This window comes from Eptatretus burgeri, chromosome 7, assembly GCF_056783735.1.
Source record: "Eptatretus burgeri isolate ZD-2024b chromosome 7, Ebu_testis_v1, whole genome shotgun sequence".
In the NCBI taxonomy this organism is placed as follows: Eukaryota; Metazoa; Chordata; class Myxini; order Myxiniformes; family Myxinidae; genus Eptatretus; species Eptatretus burgeri.
In genome coordinates, this window is record NC_140967.1 from 98,481,639 (window position 1) to 98,503,509 (window position 21,871).

The following is a 21,871-nucleotide window of genomic DNA, read 5'->3' on the forward strand; positions in this document are numbered from 1 at the left end:
TATGCAACAATGATAATAGGTAAGGATGCACCTCTTGCTAAACATGTGCAACACTCGATCAAGTATGCTGCTGGCTCGAAACATGCAAGCACGAAAATGCTCAGCCAGTCAAGGCCGTTTACGTAAGCACATTGCTTAAGAATGCTGAATTTGGATCAAAGAACATCAAAACGGTAGAATACTCATTACACATTCAGGGGAAATCGTAAATACAGACTTTAATTGTTACATACCATGATTATAGACCCTGGTACACCTCATCTCTGAAATGATTCGTAAATCGTGCGAACGGAGTAATGCGTCGCGCTCCTGCAAGCGGAAAATGGCGTCGCCTCTCTTCTCTATGCAAGCTTCCTGGAAGTGCGAAGTCATATAAGTCTTTCAGCAATATAGATTTTGGATCCAGCAGCTTACATTGTAATATAAGTACAACTTGCACAAAACCACAAAAGGGTTGATATTGACATTACGCATGTATTGCAGCATTTGAAAACATAATGCATAGCACGAACTCTCTAATTCAACGTTAACAATAGTTGAGTACATGTTCTCAGAAGCGCGACTGACGGTCACGTGATCATAAGTTGTTTCCAGCATGCATGGAAACAACTTGTGATCACATGACCGTCAGTCGCGCTTGCAACAAACAAATGAAAGTGCTATTTGGTGTTTGCATGGGGTGTTCAAAATGTTCTGAGAACATATCCTTGCAATAGTCCAAGACACGTCAATTGTTTTTATTTTTCAATCTACAAGTATAAAATGAGAAAATATTTTCTACACACTATGTATTAGGTAAGAACAATCCTGTACAGAATCTACAACGTAGTATAATTGATGTTTTATTTTCACGCAGCACACTTACCTTTGAGGGACACTAGTCTTTTGAGGGAGAACATTCAATCCAAAGCAACCTGCTTCTTACAAAGGAGCAGAAAATCTGAAAAATCAGTCTTTGAGGGAAACCTGGATACCCTTGGCTTACTATGGAAATCAGGGCAGGAATCAGATACCATAATCAAATGATCATAAGATTGCCAATAGACGTAGCTCTGACTTGTTTGAGAGTGTCCATCATTGTCATAGAAGAAACGCCATGCCCAAGGTTGAATGACCGGGCAGAAGTCAAACTGTTCATTGGAAGTCAGAGATGCAGAACAGATGAATCTTGAGATTGCTTGTAATGTTTGGTTCAATTTTATATGATAGTGAGAATGCTGACTAAGAGGGTCTGTTTTGGCACCTTTACTTGAAAAGGGTTATGTTGGCAATTCCACCATCAGAGAATAGCCTGGAAAAGGGCAGAGAAAGAAGAATGGACACACCAGATGAACACTTATTTTCAGGATGAAAGTACTGATGTCATTAGGATCAGGAGTAGTGTATGACAGGGATTTTCTCCACCTAACCTTGGCAGGAGGGACGTTCACATGCTGTCAGATGTTTTCAGTGAATGGGGTGAGATTGGTGCAGGAATGGAGGGATTTGGTATCTTTGTATTTCATGCAAAGACGGAGTTAAGACAGTCAGCCTTAGCATAAGCAGTGTTCACTAAAACCTGTTCATCCAGAGCAAAGGAACCGATGCGGATCATGTTCCATAGATGGACAACTATTTACCACCAATGTTTTTGGAGTGACAGAAACCTGTGAGCTCAGACTTTACATGAGCCTGATGCACAAAATTTGATGGACACATTGTTCTGCCACATCCCAGGACATAAACAAATTGTTGAGAGCTTTACATGGAGACTACACGTTCCCATTGTTGTGGTTGGTTTTGCAAGAGGAAAAGGCAAGCTGATCTCTGGCAATTACCTCAAAGCATTAATTATATGTTGGGTGTGATCGCTGGAGGTATGAAGCGATAAAGGAGAGTGACAATATTTTATTGAGATATGAGTCTCTGGTACTCCATTTAAAATTCAGAAGTGGATCGTTCACCAAGTAGTCGAAGAAATAGTGGACTTCAGACTGGACCCCGTTATACACGGCAGTGCCTCGGTGGTTTCCTGAAAACCGACAGAAAGAGGGACACTGTCAAGAGTACACAATCTAAGGATCATGAGGGAAGTTGGACATCAAGTCAAGCATAGAGTGGGAGCCATTGTATTGTTGGACATAGTTGGAAATCCAACATATTGGATAGGAGCAGAAGTGTCACAAAAGGCTTTGACTGCAGTACTTTGGACAGCCAGGTGAGAACCGAGGCCAAGCCAGCGGGAATGGTGTTGGTTGAAATCACCGCCGATTAGGAAGAGAGTTGGGGTGGAAGGAGAGGAATGAGTCTCAGTTGGCTGAAAGAGCCACATGCACAGTCATCACATTTGGGAGGCTTGTAAACCATGTACATAAATAAGAAAGATGGATACGGATCCCCTTATATTCCATGGGGATGTTGATGGCAGGCAAGAGATAATTGGATAGGGTGTGTCTGGCATACACCGCAACACTGCCACCAGTATGAGCATTGGATCTATCAAAGTGATGTTGTGACACCAGGATGCTGCATACAAAATGGGAACAGCACTCAGTAGAGCACACACCTCCACCAGGCTGAACAGTTTAGGTTTTGTATCTCACCGATAGGCTGGACCTGGATCCGTACCTGAACCAAAATTTAATTGGCTCGTTTTTGTCACCAACCCAACTCATCCACCACGTTTTATAATAATCCGTCCACAACTTTTTGAGATATCGTGCTATATATCGTTTTTAGCCCCATCTCTCAATGGTGAAGAATCACTTGGGAATTTCAAAAAAATTCGAGTATTCGGATCTTCACCAAAATTGAATCAATTTTAACGTTGTGACACACCCAACCTGTCCACCAAGTTTTGTCCAATTTTGTACATAACTTTTTGAGATATCCTGCTCACACAAACAAACTGAGGTGAAACCATAACCTCTCCACCTTCTGTGGTGGAGGTAAAAATGAGTGATTCTACGATGTTGCTTACAATGAATGACCTTCAAGTAGTGCATATTAAAGTTAAAGTGCATGGATAAGTTGGTGAAACAACGTTAACTAGATTGGCACTTGGTAAAGCGCATACCTCTGCCAGGCTGAACAGTGTACGTTTTGTGTCCCAATGATGGACCAAATCTGGATCTGGATGTTAACCAAAATCGAATCGGCTTGTTCTTGTCACCAACCCAACTCATCCACCAAGTCTTGTCATAATCTGTCTACAACTTTTTGAAACCTGATGCTGTATATCATTTTAGCCATATATCTCAATGGTGAAGAATCTTACTATCAATTTGCAATTGGTCACTGGCTTTGACATCAGTACAACTTTTTATTATGGACCCTCGGCATGCGGTGGCTATATTTGCAGACAGCTGCATACATTGAACAAACAGTTTAAAATGGAGCACATTGCCGCCATTTGAGCGTTCAAATTCCATCAGATGTGGCAATAAATGCGAATTGTTGCTCCAAGTTTGCATTTTTGCCTTTTCCATCCCTATCCCGTTTAGAATCCTGTGAAGGGGGGGAGCAGGCAACTTGCTAGTCACTTAAAAAAAACTGGAATGGCACTCAGTCGAGTGCATGCCTCCCTCCACCAGTTTACGTTTTGCATCCCACTGATTGGCCGGATCCGGATATTCACCGACATCTAATGAAGTCGTCCTTGTCACACACCCAACATGTCCACCAAGTTTCATACAAATCCGTCCATAACTTTTTGAGATATCCTGCTCACAGACAGACAGACAAACAATGATGAAAACATAACCTCTGTCCACCTTTATCCACCTGAACTAGAGAGTTCAAAGAACACATTACCCCACACAGTCTTGAGAAAAACGACATGGGACTTTATTGGAAACGATCTGTTGGAAGAAAAATAAGAAGAATCTCGAAGTTCCCTTCCCTGAGCATGTGAGTGGTAATTTAATTGGTCGTAACAGCATTAAAGTTTTGCCAAAGTACTGCTATATTGAAGGTTTTAGGAAGTGAAAGGAAAGCGATTTGTGTTCACCATGATTCAAATTTATAATTCAACTGAAATAAAATATAATTTTACAGGTTGTTGATAAAAAAAAAGAAACCATGGAATCGTAAGTATACCTTCGTTGATGCAGCGTCTTTTCCACCACCTTATTTAACATGTTTCACTCGTTATTCGTGCCTGTGTTCTTTATAACGTCCCTAAAAAGAGCAAGTTTCCTGTTTGGAATGATTTTCAATTTAGTTTGACTGCCAGAGTTAAAAAAAAACGAAAAAAAGAAAACCTGATCAGGACCAGACGCCGTACAATTTGCCAAATTCAGAGCCAAAATACGGGTAAGCCGCAGGTTCGTGGTCCGATTCATGTTCTACTGTGTTCAAAATTTGAAATGAAGTAGCTCTTCGATTATAGACTGACGGACAGACAGTGAACCGCTTCGCACTACGTGTGCAGGGTAATACAAATGCAAGCTGTATGATTATAAAATGCATGTGATGTGGAAACTGCAACCGGTTGAGGAGATGAGCAGTGTGTGTTCTGTATTTGAGAATGTTGCAGATATGCCTACCTCTATGCAAACTGCATGCTTTGTGCGCAGAGCTTTGCCAGCGTACAATCGTACGTCAAATCCATTTCATTGAATATTGTATGCTGAAAAATTGTAGGGAAATAAATGTTTTGTCTGTATTTTTTGCCTGCCCCCTCCCCCCCCCCATCCCTTACCCACCTTTGCATGAACCCGTTTCGTGAAGCCCTGGCTTGATCAAGTCGATGCATACAGACCACAAACGAGACTTGGTGAGATATGTGTGGCCTATTTATTGGTACTCATTACAGCAGCAGCATGCAGCTGGGGAATGACCATTTTTTTACCTCGTATTGTGTGTACGTGCATTCTTCTCAACACAGGTTACATGCCAGACCTAAGTAACTGATGCTGCTAGTATAGTGATAGGTAGTCGGTCAGCTTCCTTGCTGTACACACCAAGCTCTGAACTGGTAGGAGAGCATTTTATAAAATTGCGTTGAGTGAAAGGATTGCAATTCGTTTGATCCAACAAGGTTTAAAGCAACAACAACCACAAAAGAGAATCAAAGGTTATGTGAAAAATAGCTGCAGATTCCAGGTATTCCAGGTACCTGCAGACTCAAGTCTCAGTACTTGGTATGCATACTACAGTTGTCACAGTGATCTTCAATGCTCACTTTGGGATATCATGGCATTATCAGAAAAAAACATAGCAAGCGGTTGACTGGCCACTTTAGATGAAGGTTGCTTTCAAGATTTAACTTTATTTAGTCGGCTGTTCATTTTTAGCTCACCTTGACTTTAGTCAGGTGAGCTTATGTGATCGAGCAGTGGATGTAGTTGAGTCAGTCCAGAAACACTTCAGTCATTATCGCTTGAACTAAACACACAATTTTAATGAAACTTGGCCACAAGCTTCATATCTCATGCCTAACGAAGGTGTATTGACTGCATCAAAATCTGCGATCAGTGAGGGGGTCGACGGTGGGGGTGTTTTCTTTCTTTTGAAACTACACACAGGATTTCGATGAAACTTGACCACAACCTTCATAACCAATGATGTACCAAAGTGTATCGACCGCATGAAAATCTGCACTCATTAAGGGGGGTCTACAGAGTGTTTTTTCCCCAAAATAGGCATTTGCTCTCTTAGAAACTCTCTATCGAGTGCAGCCTGTGGCTGCTGGTTGCATCATTGGTTGAGATGTGGCTATGCCACTGATGCAGTGTCCCCCTTACCAGTGCACTGGTACTCATTTTGCCGACCTAGGAAGGATGACAGGCTGAGTCAACCTCCTGGTGTATTAATTCATTGGCTCAACGGGGCTTGAACTCAGGACCCTAGGATCCCAAGCCACCACCCTAACCACTAAGCCAACACCAGGCTCTTAGAAACTACATACACGATTTCGATGAAACTTGACCACAACCTTCATCACCCGTAATGTACCAAAGTTTGTTCATAGCATTAAAAAAAAAAAAAAATTGGTCTACGGAGGGTTTGAGTGACTGTTCCTACTGATCCAGGTGAGCGTCAGGACATGCGGTCCTCGTTTTATACAAGGGTCTAGGCTCAGGGAAGAACTGAATAACAAATGGCAGCAGGTTTGCAAATGACCAAAGGGTTATGGGGGTGGACAAGGAGGACGAACACAAAAATAGCTCTCTTCTCCGAAACTCCACACAGAATTTCGATGAAACTTGGCCACAACCTTCATCACCCATGATGTTTCAAAGAGTATCGACTGTGAAAACCTGCGCTCATTAAAGGGGTCTACAAAGTGTGTGGGGAGGGGGGTGCAGCTGCCTCAAGTGCTTCAATGAAGGGAGAGGAAGAACTGAGTTATTACTTGCACAAAGAAGTGCAGCTGGCAGAGGTGGCATTAGCCATTGCCCAGGCAATGGTGGAGTTGATCCAACAGATTGAGGTCGGAAGATAACAAACCAACAGGATTTTGGCTGATCGTCATGGCATGATCATTTCAGTGACTGCGTGGGATAAGGTAAGACGTGTAACCATGGTGTGGGAGAGATGGATTTTCCAAAATGATTGTCCTTGGTGAATCTGAGGACACTTTAAAGATTGCATTCCATTTAGTTACCTGACCAGCCACTCCGCAAGGCCTCACCTTTGCTAATAACCTCCTGTGTGGTACCTTATGAAGTGCCTTCTGAAAGTCAAGATATACTACTTCCACTGCCCTTCCCTCATCCACCCAATCAGAAACTGCTTCATATAACTCTCAAAGATTTGTTATACACTATCTCCCTTTCATAACCCCATACTGACATCTTTAATTCATTTGAAATTATTCCAATTAACATTCCCTTTCCGTTCCTTAATTAACATCTCCAACACCTTTCACCACAACTGAAGGTAAACTAACAGGTCTGTAGTTAACCCAATTCTTCTCTGGATCCTTTCTTGAATAATGGTGTTACATTTGCTCCTCTCCAATCCCCCGGTACCTGTCCTGACTCCATCGAGCTGTTAAAGATATCCGCTAACACTTCGCTTATCTGCTCCACCACCTTCTTAGATGCATATTGTTACGGCTGTGGAAATTCGCAGACCACCATAAAGGACCTTAGATCAGTTATGACGATAAGTAATTGTGTAGTTAGATTTCCCCACCGTTGTTTAAAGGGAATTTCCGTGTTCACAGGGCTGCGATCCTTTGAGATAGCCGTTTTTCTTTTCTCTGTCATTATTTTGGACCAATCATCCCCCAACAACCAAATCGACACCACCAACAACACACCCCAGCAACCAAATCGCCACCACCACCTTCGCCTCTTTACCTCCACAACTCCATCCCGCAAACATCGCTACGACGCCCGCCAACAACCAAACTCCCACCACCTCCGCCTTTCAACCACACGTCGTGCCATGGGCTGTGAATGCGTTCCTTTTGCCTCAAAAAGCGGATCAGGAATGCTTCACGCCCCCTTTTCATCCGCCCAATGGCTGAGCATCGGGTGGTGTGGCCTCGCCTCCGAACCCACTGTGATTCAGAAATTTACATAGACGCCCCTCCCCCGGGCTATATCAGCGCGAGCACAACGCAGCTCGAGGTGCAGTACGTCGGCACAAAAGTCAAGAACCAAGTGGGAGCAGTGGAGTGGCAGCAGCAGTGTCGGCGGGGCAGTCAAGTCAGCAGTGTCGGCGTGGCAGTCGAGTCGGGGGACGGAGCTCGAAGCCGACGGGAAAGGCAGACGGGGAGAGCGCTCGCCGACCACACCAGGGGCACGAAGCCAGGTGCAGCTACGCTGACATCGCAGCTTGCCCGCCATCGCGCCACGAGGGCACGGGTAGGACCCTTCGGTCTCGTTGGACCTGGCCGCTCATCCAGGTTCCATGCGCATTAGGCCCACGGGCCCGGTCTGACTCCCTTGTCTATGAGGGGGTCTTTTCTTGTATTTTCTTTGAATGCGTGTTGTGGCACCGTGTCTTGTAAAGTAGAAACTGTTTAAGTGCATGTAAATAAACATTGCTTTATTCGGTTGTAACTCTTGCTTGTAAATTGCATTCTTACTGTATTGCTGTGAATACGTGCTTGCCTTGGCTGAGTGCGTAATAAATGTGCTTGTCGAACTGTTCCCCGTTTCGTTGCGTCCTTTCCTTTGTTTGAAAGTTCCATCTTGCATCACGGAAGGAATTGGTAGAAGGGTGTAAGCACCCGGTAAATAATCACGTCCGTCAGGGCCGGCGATAACACCGCTCGGTTATCACTGAAGCATGGAACGGACCGCTTAAGCGGTTCATGTCCTGGGCCGGCCAGCGGCGAGGTGCGATCGCCCTATTAACTACCCGCGCAGGTACTTAGGTAGGTCGAGTTTGGCGAACAACCCTATCCTGCGTGGGTGGCCGATTGGCACGATTGTGGTGTGGTCGAAAGACCCACCCGTGACTAGCTCCTGGTGGTAGTTCCACGGAGGGTCACGACTGAATTGTCCGTTCCAGTGGGCGACGCGGTCGCGATTTGAGTTCTGTGGCCGATCGCACGCCGGGCGGACAGAAATTCGTAACAATATTATCCAGTCCTGGAACTTTGTCATCCCCTAATTTTTCTAACTCTTTCTTCAGTTCCTCTATTCCCACTTGGATCTCTTTTGAAAGCCCGTCCTCATCCCCGAGATGAATACTCTCAGCTTATGGAAGTCACCTTGACTATTTCCATGTAAATGTAGGACAAAAAAAAACGATTTAATAATCCTGCCATCTCAGCCTCATTGTTCACCAATTCTCCTTTACTATTCCTCAATGGGCCCACACTCCTCTTAACACTTTGCTTACTCCTTATATACTTCAAGAAAACCTTGCTGTTACCTTTAACTTTGTGACGGACATCACCTCTGGATAACTCCAAGAGGGTGACATGCCTTCAGGAGACCACGGAGGCCATCTGCAACACTCACCTATGGTGGGATGTCATCTTCGCACCCATGGTCGGTTTTTACTATACCGGCGAGATGAACGAAGCAGGTGGGGAACCGTGCCAGTGACTACGTGGTGGCAAATTACTTGGCTGAGCGAACCAATTCCACGTGTTGCATTATGTGGGCTACCTTTACAATTGCGAACTCGGACCAATTTCCCCAAGAGCGCAACCCCAGATCAAACCCAAACAGGATAAGTCAAGACATGGATCGACACTTTCGTTGGTTTATTACACACACAGGCAATAAAGCGAAAGAGCGGGAAATGTCGGAAGGAATGGTGGTTGGGGAAAATTTAAGTGGGAGATGTGGTGTCGTGGTAGTGGTGCTTCAAAGGCAGACACGAGCGGGGGAACAGTTCAACCACGGCCTTGTTGCACGAGCGGGAGCGCGAGCGTACGTTGCCCGTAACTCCCCCTTTATTACGTACTCGATGCACTCTACAAGCCACGGCGACTACGGCAACCACTACAACGCCTCAGGCGGCGTGCACTCCTATATCCCCTGCACACACGTGATCACGCCGACCACTCCCCCACCATCATGCCCTGCCCCGCAGGCCCGCTACACCACAGGAGAATTCAAATAAAGGGCATTGCAAGCAATTCAAGGACATTCATGAGTATATATATATTTATTTCCCATTACCACAATGCAAACATTACCACCCCGCACAACTTGGAATGATGAGTTGATACAAATATAATACACGGATCCAGACTCCTGAAGAAAAACAGATAGGTTGGAGAGAGGGATAGACAATGTAGAGTGTGAAGGTGAAAGAAATGGGACTCTCGTCGCATCCCGGCACACCTTCAGTGACCTCGGTTGAGGCCACTGTTCCACCACTCGGTGCTTCGCCGCGTCCATCCTCGCAGTCGCTCATTCTCTCCTCACGGATGGTGCTCGTTCATCCCAGCACGATGACCTGTGTGGCTCCAGAATCACTCATTCAGGGGGTGAGAGCTGATGGCGTTACTTGAGGGATCGTGACTTGTCCTTGGTGATGAAAACGGTGCGCTGGACAGTGTGAACATCAGTAAAGCTGTGGAGAAAGTGAACTGAGGAAAATGTGAAAAGGAAGAAGTGTTGTGGCCTGAGGAAAAATAAAGTGAATGTGTGGAAATGAGAAAGACATGAGGTGAGTCAGGTGTGAAGCTCCATTCTGGAGGACTGAAGGTAAAGGTGGAAAATCTCACTGGAGAACAGGCTCTCGACTTCTGCTGTGGCTGAGGCGATCAGGGAGAGAGCGAATTAGTTGCGGTCTGCGCTTTTGCCTTCAGTCTCTCCCCCTCGTTGGTCGTTCCTCACTGGCTTTGCCAGGCTGCATTTGCATCACACTCAGGGAGGTGGTGACAAAGTGGTGGAATTTGCATTTCCCTTCCAATAACTTCTATCTCTGCTTCTATCACCCTGTATATAGAGAGCAATGGAAAAAGGAAAAAGGCCTGCTCTCTCTCTCTCTCTCTCTCCCTCTCTCTCACACACAGTCATCCCATCTTATCTTCAATTATCCTACCCTTCTTCCCGACCATGATACACTGAATCCTATGGTGCGGCAGTTGCTCTGAAACAACTTGCCTTCTCTTCCTAAAAGGCAAGTCCAACCGAAGGCTATCTCATTGCCTCCCCAAAAGTCTGCAATAAGTGTGTGCCCACTCAGGAAAGCTAGAAATAACATCTTTCCAATCTCAAGAATGAACTATCAAACTTGTCTACCTCCTCAAAAACCTGGTGGTTCCTTGTTAAATATATCTCTGGAGTACGCTCCCCTTACATCCCTTCCATCTCTTCAAACGGCACCACAGCCAACTCTGCTCGTGAGAAGGCCGAATGCCTCAATTCTGTTTTTGCTTCCAAATCTTGTGTCCCCAACCCCTCACTCTCAGTATCCATCTGTCCATGTCATACCCAACTGCTCCTGGACTCTGTCTTTTGCATCTGAGAAGGTTCTTTCAACCCTCGATTCTGACTGCTATTGGACTGGACACCATCAGCTCATGTGTCCTGAAAACATGCTCTGCTGCTCTTGCACATCCTCTCTCTGCCCTTTTCACCCTGTCATTTTTACTCTGTCATCTTCTATCTGCATGGAAATATGCCAACATCACTGCATTACATAAAAAGGTGCAAAAACTGATCCTTTCAACTGCAGACCTATCGGCTTACTTCCAATCATCAGCAAGGTCATGGAATCCATCATTGCAGTTGACATGAAATCCTTCCTATTCTCCAACAACCTTATCTCGGATCACCAATTTGGTTTCAGACCAGGTCACTCCACCTTGGACATGCTTCTTATACTCACCCAATGATGGATGGAGGCCCTCAATGTCAGATGAGATCAGAGCCATCTCTCTGGACATATCATGTGGTTTTGATACAGTCTGGAATCCTGCCTTATTCTCCAAACTCTCTACCTATAGCATCCAAGGCCAGCTTCACACTTGGCTTCCTGACTTCCTCGACTCTCTGAGCCAAAATGTGGAACTCCACAGAATCTGTTCATCTCCTCTCCCTGTCAAGGCTGGAGTACCCCAAGGCAGTGTTCTGGGCCCAGCCCTATTCCTAATCATCATGGAATGATCTCGCTGACTCTGGAAAATCCTCTTTATCTATTTGCTGATGACTTCATCCTCTGCTGACATGCCTCATCCTTCAGACAGGCAGGCTGCAGCCTCCTCTTTCTTCAGTCCTTGAAAAATAAATCACAAGCTTGTGAAACAGTTAGAATATGTCTTTCAATGTTGATAAATATCACACTCATTATCTCTCTCCGAAAGGACTGTCTGGCAAACCCTCCTATCTACTTTCTTAACAATCCTCTTGAGAAAGTTCCGTCATTCAAACTCCTGGGTCTCACTATCGGTCATGATCTTTTTTGGGTAAACTACATTTCAAAGTTGGCCTCCAAACCTGACTGGGCATCCTCCGTCATACAAAGTCCTTCCTTGGCACACTTGAACTCCTATCCACCTGCAAGGCCTTCATCCGCAGCTTTATGGAGTACTGCTCTCCCCTCTGGGCTGGCTCTCCAGCCTCATGTATTGCTCAGCTTGACACTGGAAACCAAGGCCTTCAAGATCATTGCAATCTCCCATGCTGAAGCTGTGTCTATGGGCTTATGACTTCACCATCGCAGACAGTCGGTGGTCTCTCTCTGTCTTATACTGCCATCTTTCTGGTCTTGCACCCTCTGCTCTTTCTGTGATTTGTCCCGTCCAGGTTTCTGCAGGGCTCACACGGTCCACCATCAGCTCCCTTCTGTTGAAACTACCTAAATCCAGGATCACTGCTGACCTCCACTCATTTATTCCTCTTTTTCCCACCTGTGGAATCAACTTTACATCCTCTCTTCAGTCTCATTCTTACCTCGAGGTCTTCAAGACATCTGATCACCACCGTCTCAGATCTCCTCCATCCCAAACCATGATCTCTTCTACCCTCATTAACCACACCCAAATCCCTCTTCCTTCCAATTTTCCACTTTTCTCTCCTTGGAGTTTCCCTCTGTGTCCATCTTGTCCACCCTAAGTATCCTCTGTGTCCAACTTGTCCACCCCATTCATGCGTGTTTTGCGTCCTGTTTTTGTCTGTTACATCCTGATGCATTCACTGCACGAGCTCTTCCACGAGCCTCGACTAGGTATACAAAAAAAAACATAGGCCCTTTCTGCTGCTTACACACGCAAACACATACAGTATCTATCACATTAATACGATTTACTTAATTTCTTAACAGAATCCGATGACATCACTGCTTTACTTCTATGTTTGTGTGCTTTTATTCTCCTAGGAGGAGGAGGTTGGGGTGGGGGTGGGTGCACGACATCCTCCCTGTGGTCATAACTGTCACAATATTTTGGCTATGTCCTTATATTCCCTTTTGGCCTGCAAAGTTATTTTCTTAAGTAATCTCCGTTTCCTCCCATACTGATGTGAGTCAGACTCAAGTCCTAATATTTTGTTCTTCATGAATGCCTTGTTCTGATTATTAATTATACTATTACCTCCCATACCTACTACGGACCTGGTCGCTTCCTGACTCAACCTCTACACCTCAATGGAATATTCCTACTCTGCTCCGTAAACAATTAGCCGATGCAGGCCGCACACTCATTAACTTTACCCAATCTAAAACTCCCAAGTAACTTCTCACGCCCTCAAAGTTTGCCCTCCAAAAATCCAATGGTCTTACACCACTATCCCAAAACTTCACATCTCAACAGTGGAGTTTTGCTTACCACATTGTGGTCACGAAAACCCAGATGAACCACTTCCAAGCATTTACAGCTGTAAAGACTCCTGCTCTCCCTCTCCAATCCCACTCCCTCGCGCAGTCGCCACTAACCCGATCATTGTCCACATACAATACACAATTCACTGTTTATAACTGTTGATGCATTTGTCCCCAGCCTTGCACTTATTGAGTGACATCTGATTAGACTCGTATTCTTCCTCTTCAGGCGTAGACTCCTTGGTGCTACTATCGGTTGTGGATCGATCATCATATGCCTGGTGTTGGCTTAATGGTGAGGAAGGTGGACTTGCGATCCAAAAGTCCTGAGTTCAAATCCCACTCTATTGTTGAATTAACACCAGGTGGGGTTGACTCGGCCTGTCATCCTTCTGAGGTCGGCAAAATGAGTACCAGCTTGCTGGGATGATTGAGCCATTTGAGTATCCTACGTCGGAGTGCTGACCCGTCCAGGATTGTGCTCAATAGCCCAGGAGACTGCTTCGGCAGCACCAACGCTCTGTGCAGAGTATGGTCCCAATGGATTTGGATTTGGATTGATCATTATCACACTTCGTAGATGCAGCACTTGAGTGATCCAGCTCTCCAATGTCATTCCTTGAATATCTTCCATTGTGAGATACACTTCCTCTTCACCTGTCCTCCAATCTCAGGCCAATCCACTCACCTCCATGGCATCAATCTGAGCCACACCCTCCATGAATGCCACAACCATCAACGTGACTGACCCCCCTCCCCCCAACCCCCCTCCGCCCCATGTCCGCCCACCTCAAGAGCACCCTACAGCTCCCAGGAGGCTGCCCAGACCCATCATGGAGCTTGTATTATGGGTAGGCCAAGGACAATTTCAACAGATGATGTATTTTATTTGTCTTTCTTCTGAACTTACTATGCTTCATGGCACTGGCGTTCATAAATGGCATTTTCACTTTGTACTATTTCTGTTTCCGGTTTCAAAACTGAGTTTAAAAACACAAAGGCATGCCATGAAGGCTTGGTAAATTAAGTTGAAACATGGTTTGTTGCTCTTGTGAAATCTGCGAATCTGTTCAACCCAGAACACCAGCACAGTGAAGTGGGTCACGACGCAGCACCTTTCTCTTCCATCATCCTCAGCAGTTATGAGCAGATGGGAGGGGCTTTAGTCCTTTGGTTTCAAGGTTGAAGGAGAATATGGGATTTTCAAAATGATGTATGAATACTAACGAGGCCTTTCGTGTGTGTGTGTGTGTGTGTGTGTGTGTGTGTGTGTGTGTGTGTGTGTGTGTGTGTGTGTGTGTGTGTGTGTGTGTGTGTGTGTGTGTGTGTGTGTGTGTGTGTGTGTTTGTTTACAATGACTCGGTTCTGATCGCCGGGCACCTTTATCCTGCCGTCGCTAGCGCAAAATCTGTCATTCAAATTGTCTTTTAAACATGATTTTCAACATTTAGATGAAAGAGCAGAAATTTCAAAATGGTTATCCATAATTGTTCTGTTCCTGAATGAAAATCGGACTCGCAGAAATATGGTGTTGTGAATTCGCGCCCGCCGGCGTGCGAACGGCCACGTGACTCGAATCGCGGCACGTCGCCCACCGGACAGACAATTCTGTCGTGCCCCTCTCGGACTAACGCCGGGAGCTAGTCACGGGTGGGCCTTTCGGCCTCACCACGATCGTGCCAATCGGCCCCCCGCGTGGGATAGGGTTGTTCGCCAAACTCGACCTACCTAAGTACCCACCCGGATGGTAGACCGGGCGATCGCACCTCGCCGCAGGTCGACTCCGGACATGGGCCACTTAAGCGATCCGTTCCATGCTATCGGGATAACCGAGCGGTGTTATCGTCGGCCTCGACGGTTCCGATTAATTATCGGGCGTATTAAGCCCACGACGAACCCGTTACGTGAAGCAAGTTGGAGATTCAATGAAAGTAAAGACGAAGCGAAACGGGAAAACAGTTCAACATAATGCACATTTATTCCGCGGCACACGGAGAGCACACATATACAGCCAAACAGAATGCACATATATCAAATGCTACAAAAGAAACAATGACGCAGAGATACTACCGACTAAGACCGACACACGGCAACACTTAAACAGTTTTACTTCACCAGACTGGCGCCGACACACATTTACTCAAAAGCAAAGGGAACAAGCCACCCTCATAGGCAAGGGGGCAGACGGGCCCGCAAGCCAATGTGTGCGCGGGACCTGAAGGAGCGGTCAGGTCCGCGAGACCGGGGGGGTCCTACCCGCGTCCTCGTGACGAGCCGCAAATGTGGCTGCGCGGCGGTGCCCCGACTTCGTGCTCCTTCGCGGGTTTCGTTGGCACCGCTTGGAGTGGGGTGGGAACGGGGCCCCCTTTCTGCACTATCTCAGCGCGGGGGAAAAAGGGTGGGGGGGGAATTGTTGATGCCCTGGGGGAAGGAGAATGGTTGGCTGGCTTGGGTCCCGCGACGAGCGATCCCACCACGACCTCGTCGCCGACCACCGTCTTCCCTGCCTCGGACCCGAGCTCCTTGGACTCTTCCCCCAATTCTCCTCAGCCGACTGCAGAAAACCACTTTGATGCCTTCGCCTCCCGACTCCACTCCGCTCTGCTCTCCAACCCGACTTGACTGCGTCCGTCTCCCGACTCCACTCTCTGCCACCAAAACTGACTCTCCGCGCAACAACTCCTTCTGCACAACAACTCCTCTGCACAACAATTCTTCTTTCTCTCTGCCCCAAAACTCTCTTTGCTTTTCTGCTACTCAACTCTGCTTTTCTGCTCGGCGTTTTATAGGCCGGCAGGAGAACCCTTATGCAAATTTCCGGATCAGGATGAGCTCGGGGGCGGAGCCACGCTCACCCATTGGACGGAGGAAAAGGGGCGTGAATCTCCCCTGATCCTAGAATTTGCATATCTCGATTCCACGCAGACGCGCCTGGAGGCGGGGCCAAGCCGCCCGACGCTTGCTAATTGGACGGATCAGAAGTGGGCGTGTAGCATTCCTGATCCGAATTCTCCTCGGAAAGGCCGCTATTTGCAGTCGCGGCTCGGCGCGTATCCTGTACGAGCCCAGGACAGCCCGATGCGTGGTGCGGGAATGGCCGTCGAAGGAGGGAGGTGAAGGTGGTGGAGGTTTTCCGGCGGTGGCCGATAGCCATGGTGCCGTTTGGAATGGCGGTGATGCGATGTTTGCGGGAGCGAGTTGTGAAGGTAAAGGTCGTGGCTGTTGGCGTTGTTGTCTGACGGTTGGAGCGTGGTTGGTTCAAAATAAAGATAGAACAGAAAAACGGCTATCTCAAAGCGTCGCAGCCCGAATGAATCACATATATTCCCTCTAAACAACGGGTTTGGGGCTAACTACACATGTACTTACAGAGATATCTCACCTACGGGACCTGAATGGTGGTTTGCGAATTTCCACAACCGTAACAATAGGAAATGTGAGAAATATCTGTGGGTGAGGTGTCGGGTTTGTACCATTTCCTGTTTGTACAAGCGAGCGGCAGCAGTGGATATTCAGAAACACAAACACACACACACACACGGATGCTTCTCTTTTTACCAATAGATGCAAAAATCTATGATGATTTCTCTTGTGGCTCCAGAACCAAACGAAAATATATATATTCATAATGGCCCTCACAGCCCATACACCTCCTCCTCCCACAAACTTACCCTGTGCATTTACAAGCCCCAGATATGACCTTCCCATCGGTCTTAAAAACCACCCCAAACTAGATATGGTATCTCCCTCTGGGAAGTCTACCTGAATGTTGGTAAATGACTGCATCGGCTTTCCAATTGAAGATGTCTGTTTAATAAATCACCAAGCCTGCCATGTTCACATCAGTTGGTCCCGCAAGGTTCAAAGTCCACTCACTGGCAGGGGAGGTCGGGAAGAATGTGCCTGTCCACATGCCTTGCACGGGCCCACATCGTGGGCTGTATTGGCTCCAAGATATCAACTTTTTGGGGCAAGTTGATCAGAAAATTCTCCAAATATTTTGTAGTGCAGAGGCACACCTCTTTCTCTCTGGTAACTTTCCAAGTATTTTCGGCTTCTTTTAGAAGCTTTTGTGCCAATTTATGTTGCATTCCTTATCTGGCACGAACACATGTTTTTGGCCGCCGCAATGAACCTCATCGCCTGGAGTTTCTGCACATCCGTGCCGAGCAATCTGGGGCAAATTACGTTATTTTGAAAGTCCCGTATTTTGTCATTTCTAGTTCCTGACTCGTCTATAAACTGTCACCGTGTTTCGCAGGCAGGGCGCCACGTTGATGCGGTGTCTGTCAGATGCGACGTTAAGCTGAGGTCAATGCTACCAACAGTTGCTGCCAACGGACCTAAAGGATCCCTTGGTGTCCTTCACAAAGAATCGGCCATTATACTCTCGAGCCCTTCGGCCAAATTTCCTAATTCCTGCCCTGACTGCTGCTTATAATGCAATGCTAAACCACAGTATATTCCTTTGGTAACACTCTGGAAAGGGTTTGTACATCAGCTACAACTGATGACACCATGGGTTTCCCAAATGATTGTATACCTACCTGCATTTTGCAATTGTCCATGTGATTATTTAATCTTCTTGTGATGTTCCCTTCGTGCCATGCCATACATCTCTTGTATATTTTCTATTCTTGTTATCTTCCCTCCCTATTACTCACTTCCAGCAATGCTGTAGTTTGTCGGTCATATTAAGATGTGTACAAATCCCACATTTTATCTAACTAATTAATTTACCGCGTATTCATTTTTATATCCTGTGTCGGAAAAACTTTTCCACTGGAATAAGCCCGTGCATACTCCGTGCCCTATTCCATACCTAGTAAGTGTTGGTTACATATTTATTCGTGTGTTTCTATAGGTTTCTAACACCATTTTCAATCGTTCTCGTTTTGCAAATAATAGGAAAGACAGTAAGTGCTATGACATACAGGCATTGGGGGTGAATTTGTTTGCCAGCATTTGTGATGTTCGTGAATAAATGTTGTGCAGAAGGCAATTTCTCAGTGAAAGTTCTGTTGACACATTTGAAGGAATGTTACAATGTCCAATCATCCTGTCGATTTAGCATATTCTAATCTTTTAGCTTGCACCCTTGACCTTTTGTATAAACATCACTTGATAACACTGTATTTTTGTTCATGAGGTGGATTCTCCCCTGAAAAGGGCAGCTTGATCAAGAAAGACTACTACTCTTACTCCCTACATTAACAGTCCTAATTATTGCCACCATCGTTTGGGGTCTGCCGAGGAGAATTTCTGGCCTGGCATTCGACTGAAAGTGATATGGGCAGGAATTTGGAATTTGTTCCAGGTTGCAGATGATAACTCACCCTCTCTTAGCGAAAGACCACTGTGGGATCTTTATCCTCCGCGAACTAATGCTAGCAGACGGGACACCCGGCTTCACGTCCATCCGAGGGACGGCACTCTTTATGATGGAACGCCCTGCCTGTGAAGGACAAATCCAACAGCTTATTGTCAGGTCCATTATCAAATTTATACAGGGTAGACAGTTCTGAGACATCAACAATAAAAAAATTTAACTGAAGTAAAAATTAAAATTTTAAGCCAAAGCTCAGTGAAATAATAAAAATTCTTATAAGAGCAGAAAAGCGAGGTAGATCAGGTTAGCAATTATATATTTAAACAACCTGGCATGGATATAAAGTAAATGTGAGCTTGAAGCAGAACTGATCTTAAATAAACTTACAAGCTTATCACTCTGATCCCCTTCCCAATACAACTAACTTTGTTATTAAAACCTACCTGCTCTCTTTCAGTATCATTTTTGCTAACTGTTGGCTTATGTAAATTTGACTGAGCACTGAAAACTGAAACTGTTTTGCCTCTTTAAAGGAACATAATGTGGCCTCATTTTCTGGGTTAAGGGGGTGCGGTGGAGCATCCATACTCATTTGTGCATGCTGTCTGATAGGATTGCGAGCTCATCACTGCAGGCTTTCTTGAATAACGATTGGTTGATAATCCATTTTTACTATCAACTCGTTGTCTTGCTGGCATGTGCTGATGCCCTATACCCTACTCTTATGTTATCACATTAGGTCACGTGATCGAAATTGGGTTATTTAGACTTTAGCAAAACATCAAGATTGATGTAGCAGACCTGTAGCAGATTGATAAACCTGTAGCAAAAATTACAACAAAAAAACACAAACGACAGGCACGAGGCACTAATGTAATGTGTTGAATAAGGTGGTGAAAAAGACGCTGCGTCAACGGCAGTAAACTTCTGGAAAAAAAAAACTTTCTACCACCTTTAAAATCTTTATTTTATTTCAATTTAATTATATATTAGAACACTGCAGATCACAAATCACTTTCAAAACCCTTCCGTTAAGCAGTACCTGGACAAAAGATTATGATATTCTTCATCATCATGACCAATCAAATTTGCCACTCACAGACCCCATCCATCAACTTGTTTCTCAAGACTGTGTGGGGTAAGGTGTTCTATGAACTCTCTAGTTTTCATTGTAATTGATTCTTTATTAAAGCCTGACGTTTCGAGACAAACTAATTCTCTTCATCAGAGGCGTTAACAGCGGTCGAGACACCACTGTATATGAAGAGCTCATCCTAACCGAGATACGAACGAGGTGCTTAATATGATATACATATATCACACAATGATTACAATTTCAGGAATCCTCGTAAAGCCCCTCAAGTTTTCACCAAGACCAAACTTGTCTTTCTTTTTTTTTTCTTTTTTTTCGTGTCAGGTGGTTCATCCAGAACTTTGACCTGAGAAGTAAAAAAAATTGTCCTCTGCCTGCCATCCACATACAGTATGTCATTTTTTTTTAGATAATACAAGTAATACATGAAACCAAGATGGCAGACACCAGTCCATTTACAGTGATCTTCCCCCTCCCCCCCCCCTCAAAGATGAAGATTTGAATTTGATGGTGCTGGCTTTCCAAAATGTCTCCTCCTCCTCAAAAAAAACTCCTCAAAGTCTTCTTGCACCTGTTTTATCGTCTTGTTTGAGTTTCCTCTTGAGACCAATTATAAAACTTGTAATTTTGTAATTTTTGTTCAGTTTTGTAATGCTTTCCTCTTGAGACCACACCAATGCTCGCAGCCTCTTTTCCACTGTAAATGGATTGGTGTCTGCCATCTTGGTTTAATGTATTACTTGTATTATCTGAAAAAAAAAAGAAAAGTGTAAATAGATGGTATAAACAGATTTTGTATGAGCAGCTAAAACCGTGTACTGGGACTTATGACTCACCCTATAGAACTGAAGCTCCGGTCTGCAGTTCATCTGTTACCGACAGGGACCCATCAATAAATATAAAAGTGCAGGTGCCTTTTTCACAACCCACTGCACTCAATATGCTCAGTGTTTTGAAGTGTAGCATCATCTTTCAAAAGAGAGGCGACGACACCATCCTCATCACTTTCTCAATAAAAAAAGGATCATCACAAGTCAATTGTACTGAATCTTCATGAAAATTAAATAAAGATCATTTTCCCCAAGTATTCCGGTTGTAAAAGTCAAATTTTCATGAGGGCACTTAAGATTTTGGGCACCTTGTGTTTTTTTTTTAAAACAAAACTTGGATACCACCCATCTCCCCCTCCCATTTCCCTTTGTCATCGTTCACTTCACCTTCCCACGTCACTCACTCGGCACTCGTAAAACGACTTGTGTGAGCATGGGGCTGCACCGCAGGTCTCTCTCAAAATGCCACCCGTAGCTTCGCTGAATATGAAGAAGGGATATTCTTCTTTTTAAGTTTTATGGCGTTTTCAGAGCCGGGAGGCTCTATATATATATATATATATATATATATATATATATATATATATATATATATATATATATATATATATATATATATATATATATATATATATATATATATATAGTCACACGCTCAGACATAATGACGGTAATCTATAATACTATATGGATTTCCTGCTCTCTCTCAAAAATTTTAGAACCGCCTCGCAGAGTCTGGAAGGGCTTCTGGTTCAAATGGCCAAAAATGTTAGGCAGATCTGACATGCCAATCCACGCCTCTTTAATACATTGAAATCGATGCAATATAGTACATCATATGGGGTCCATCATATCAAGGGAATTGTAAAAACAGATGGTTCAAACCAAGCAGCTCGGAGAGTGCTCACCAAGTGGCTGAAGCATTCCAGCAAGCACTCCAATTAAGCAGTTGAAGAATACTTTGTTTACCTCATGATCACAACATTGTCTTCAATGTCAATGTGTAATTTTATTTTCACAAACTATGTCGGCGGTGATAAAAAGAAAAGTAAATTACACCACTTGTGACTGTAGCACTATGGCTTACAAACATCGGTTGATAAGGAACGGCTGGCCTGGTAAGCGATTCGCAATGTAAAAAGCGATTCGTAGGTATGAAGCTCTGGTGTACAGAAACCGTTAAAACCTGTTCCAAGGCAAGGCGTTTTTAGTGTGTCGAATCAAAATGGCGGTGAAGACCACCTGCGAGGTGAAGTTGGGCTGACCAAGTATGTGCCTGTCATGAAGGTAAGCTGTTAATTATCTTCAAAAGTGGTGTTTAAATTTACCCAAATACTCAGTTTTCATTCATGTACTCCCTTGGAGTTCCCTGAGTATGCATGCAAAGTTTTGGGCCACTAAGTTTTATGGTTTTGGAGTTATGGAGGACACACACACACACTGACTGACTGACAC

The 21,871-nt window shown here is 45.0% G+C and overlaps 1 protein-coding gene across 7 annotated transcripts in view; it reads left to right on the forward strand.

Moving 5' to 3' along the window:
- The window catches only part of OTUB1 (OTU deubiquitinase, ubiquitin aldehyde binding 1), a 64,820-nt gene extending 46,681 nt beyond the window's left edge, over positions 1-18,139 (forward strand). For 5 of the 7 annotated variants that reach the window (XM_085889777.1, XM_085889781.1, XM_085889779.1 and 2 more), the window contains 2 exons: positions 4,711-4,756; positions 7,154-8,086. In XM_085889777.1, coding sequence (XP_085745903.1) covers positions 4,711-4,756; positions 7,154-7,515 — 408 coding nt within the window. In that variant the 3' untranslated portion in view covers positions 7,516-8,086. Of the gene's footprint in view, positions 4,646-4,710; positions 4,757-7,153; positions 8,087-17,425 lie in introns of those variants that run through there. The other 2 variants (XM_085889784.1, XM_085889783.1) reach the window with 2 other exon arrangements.
- Positions 18,140-21,871: the final 3,732 nt, after the last annotated feature.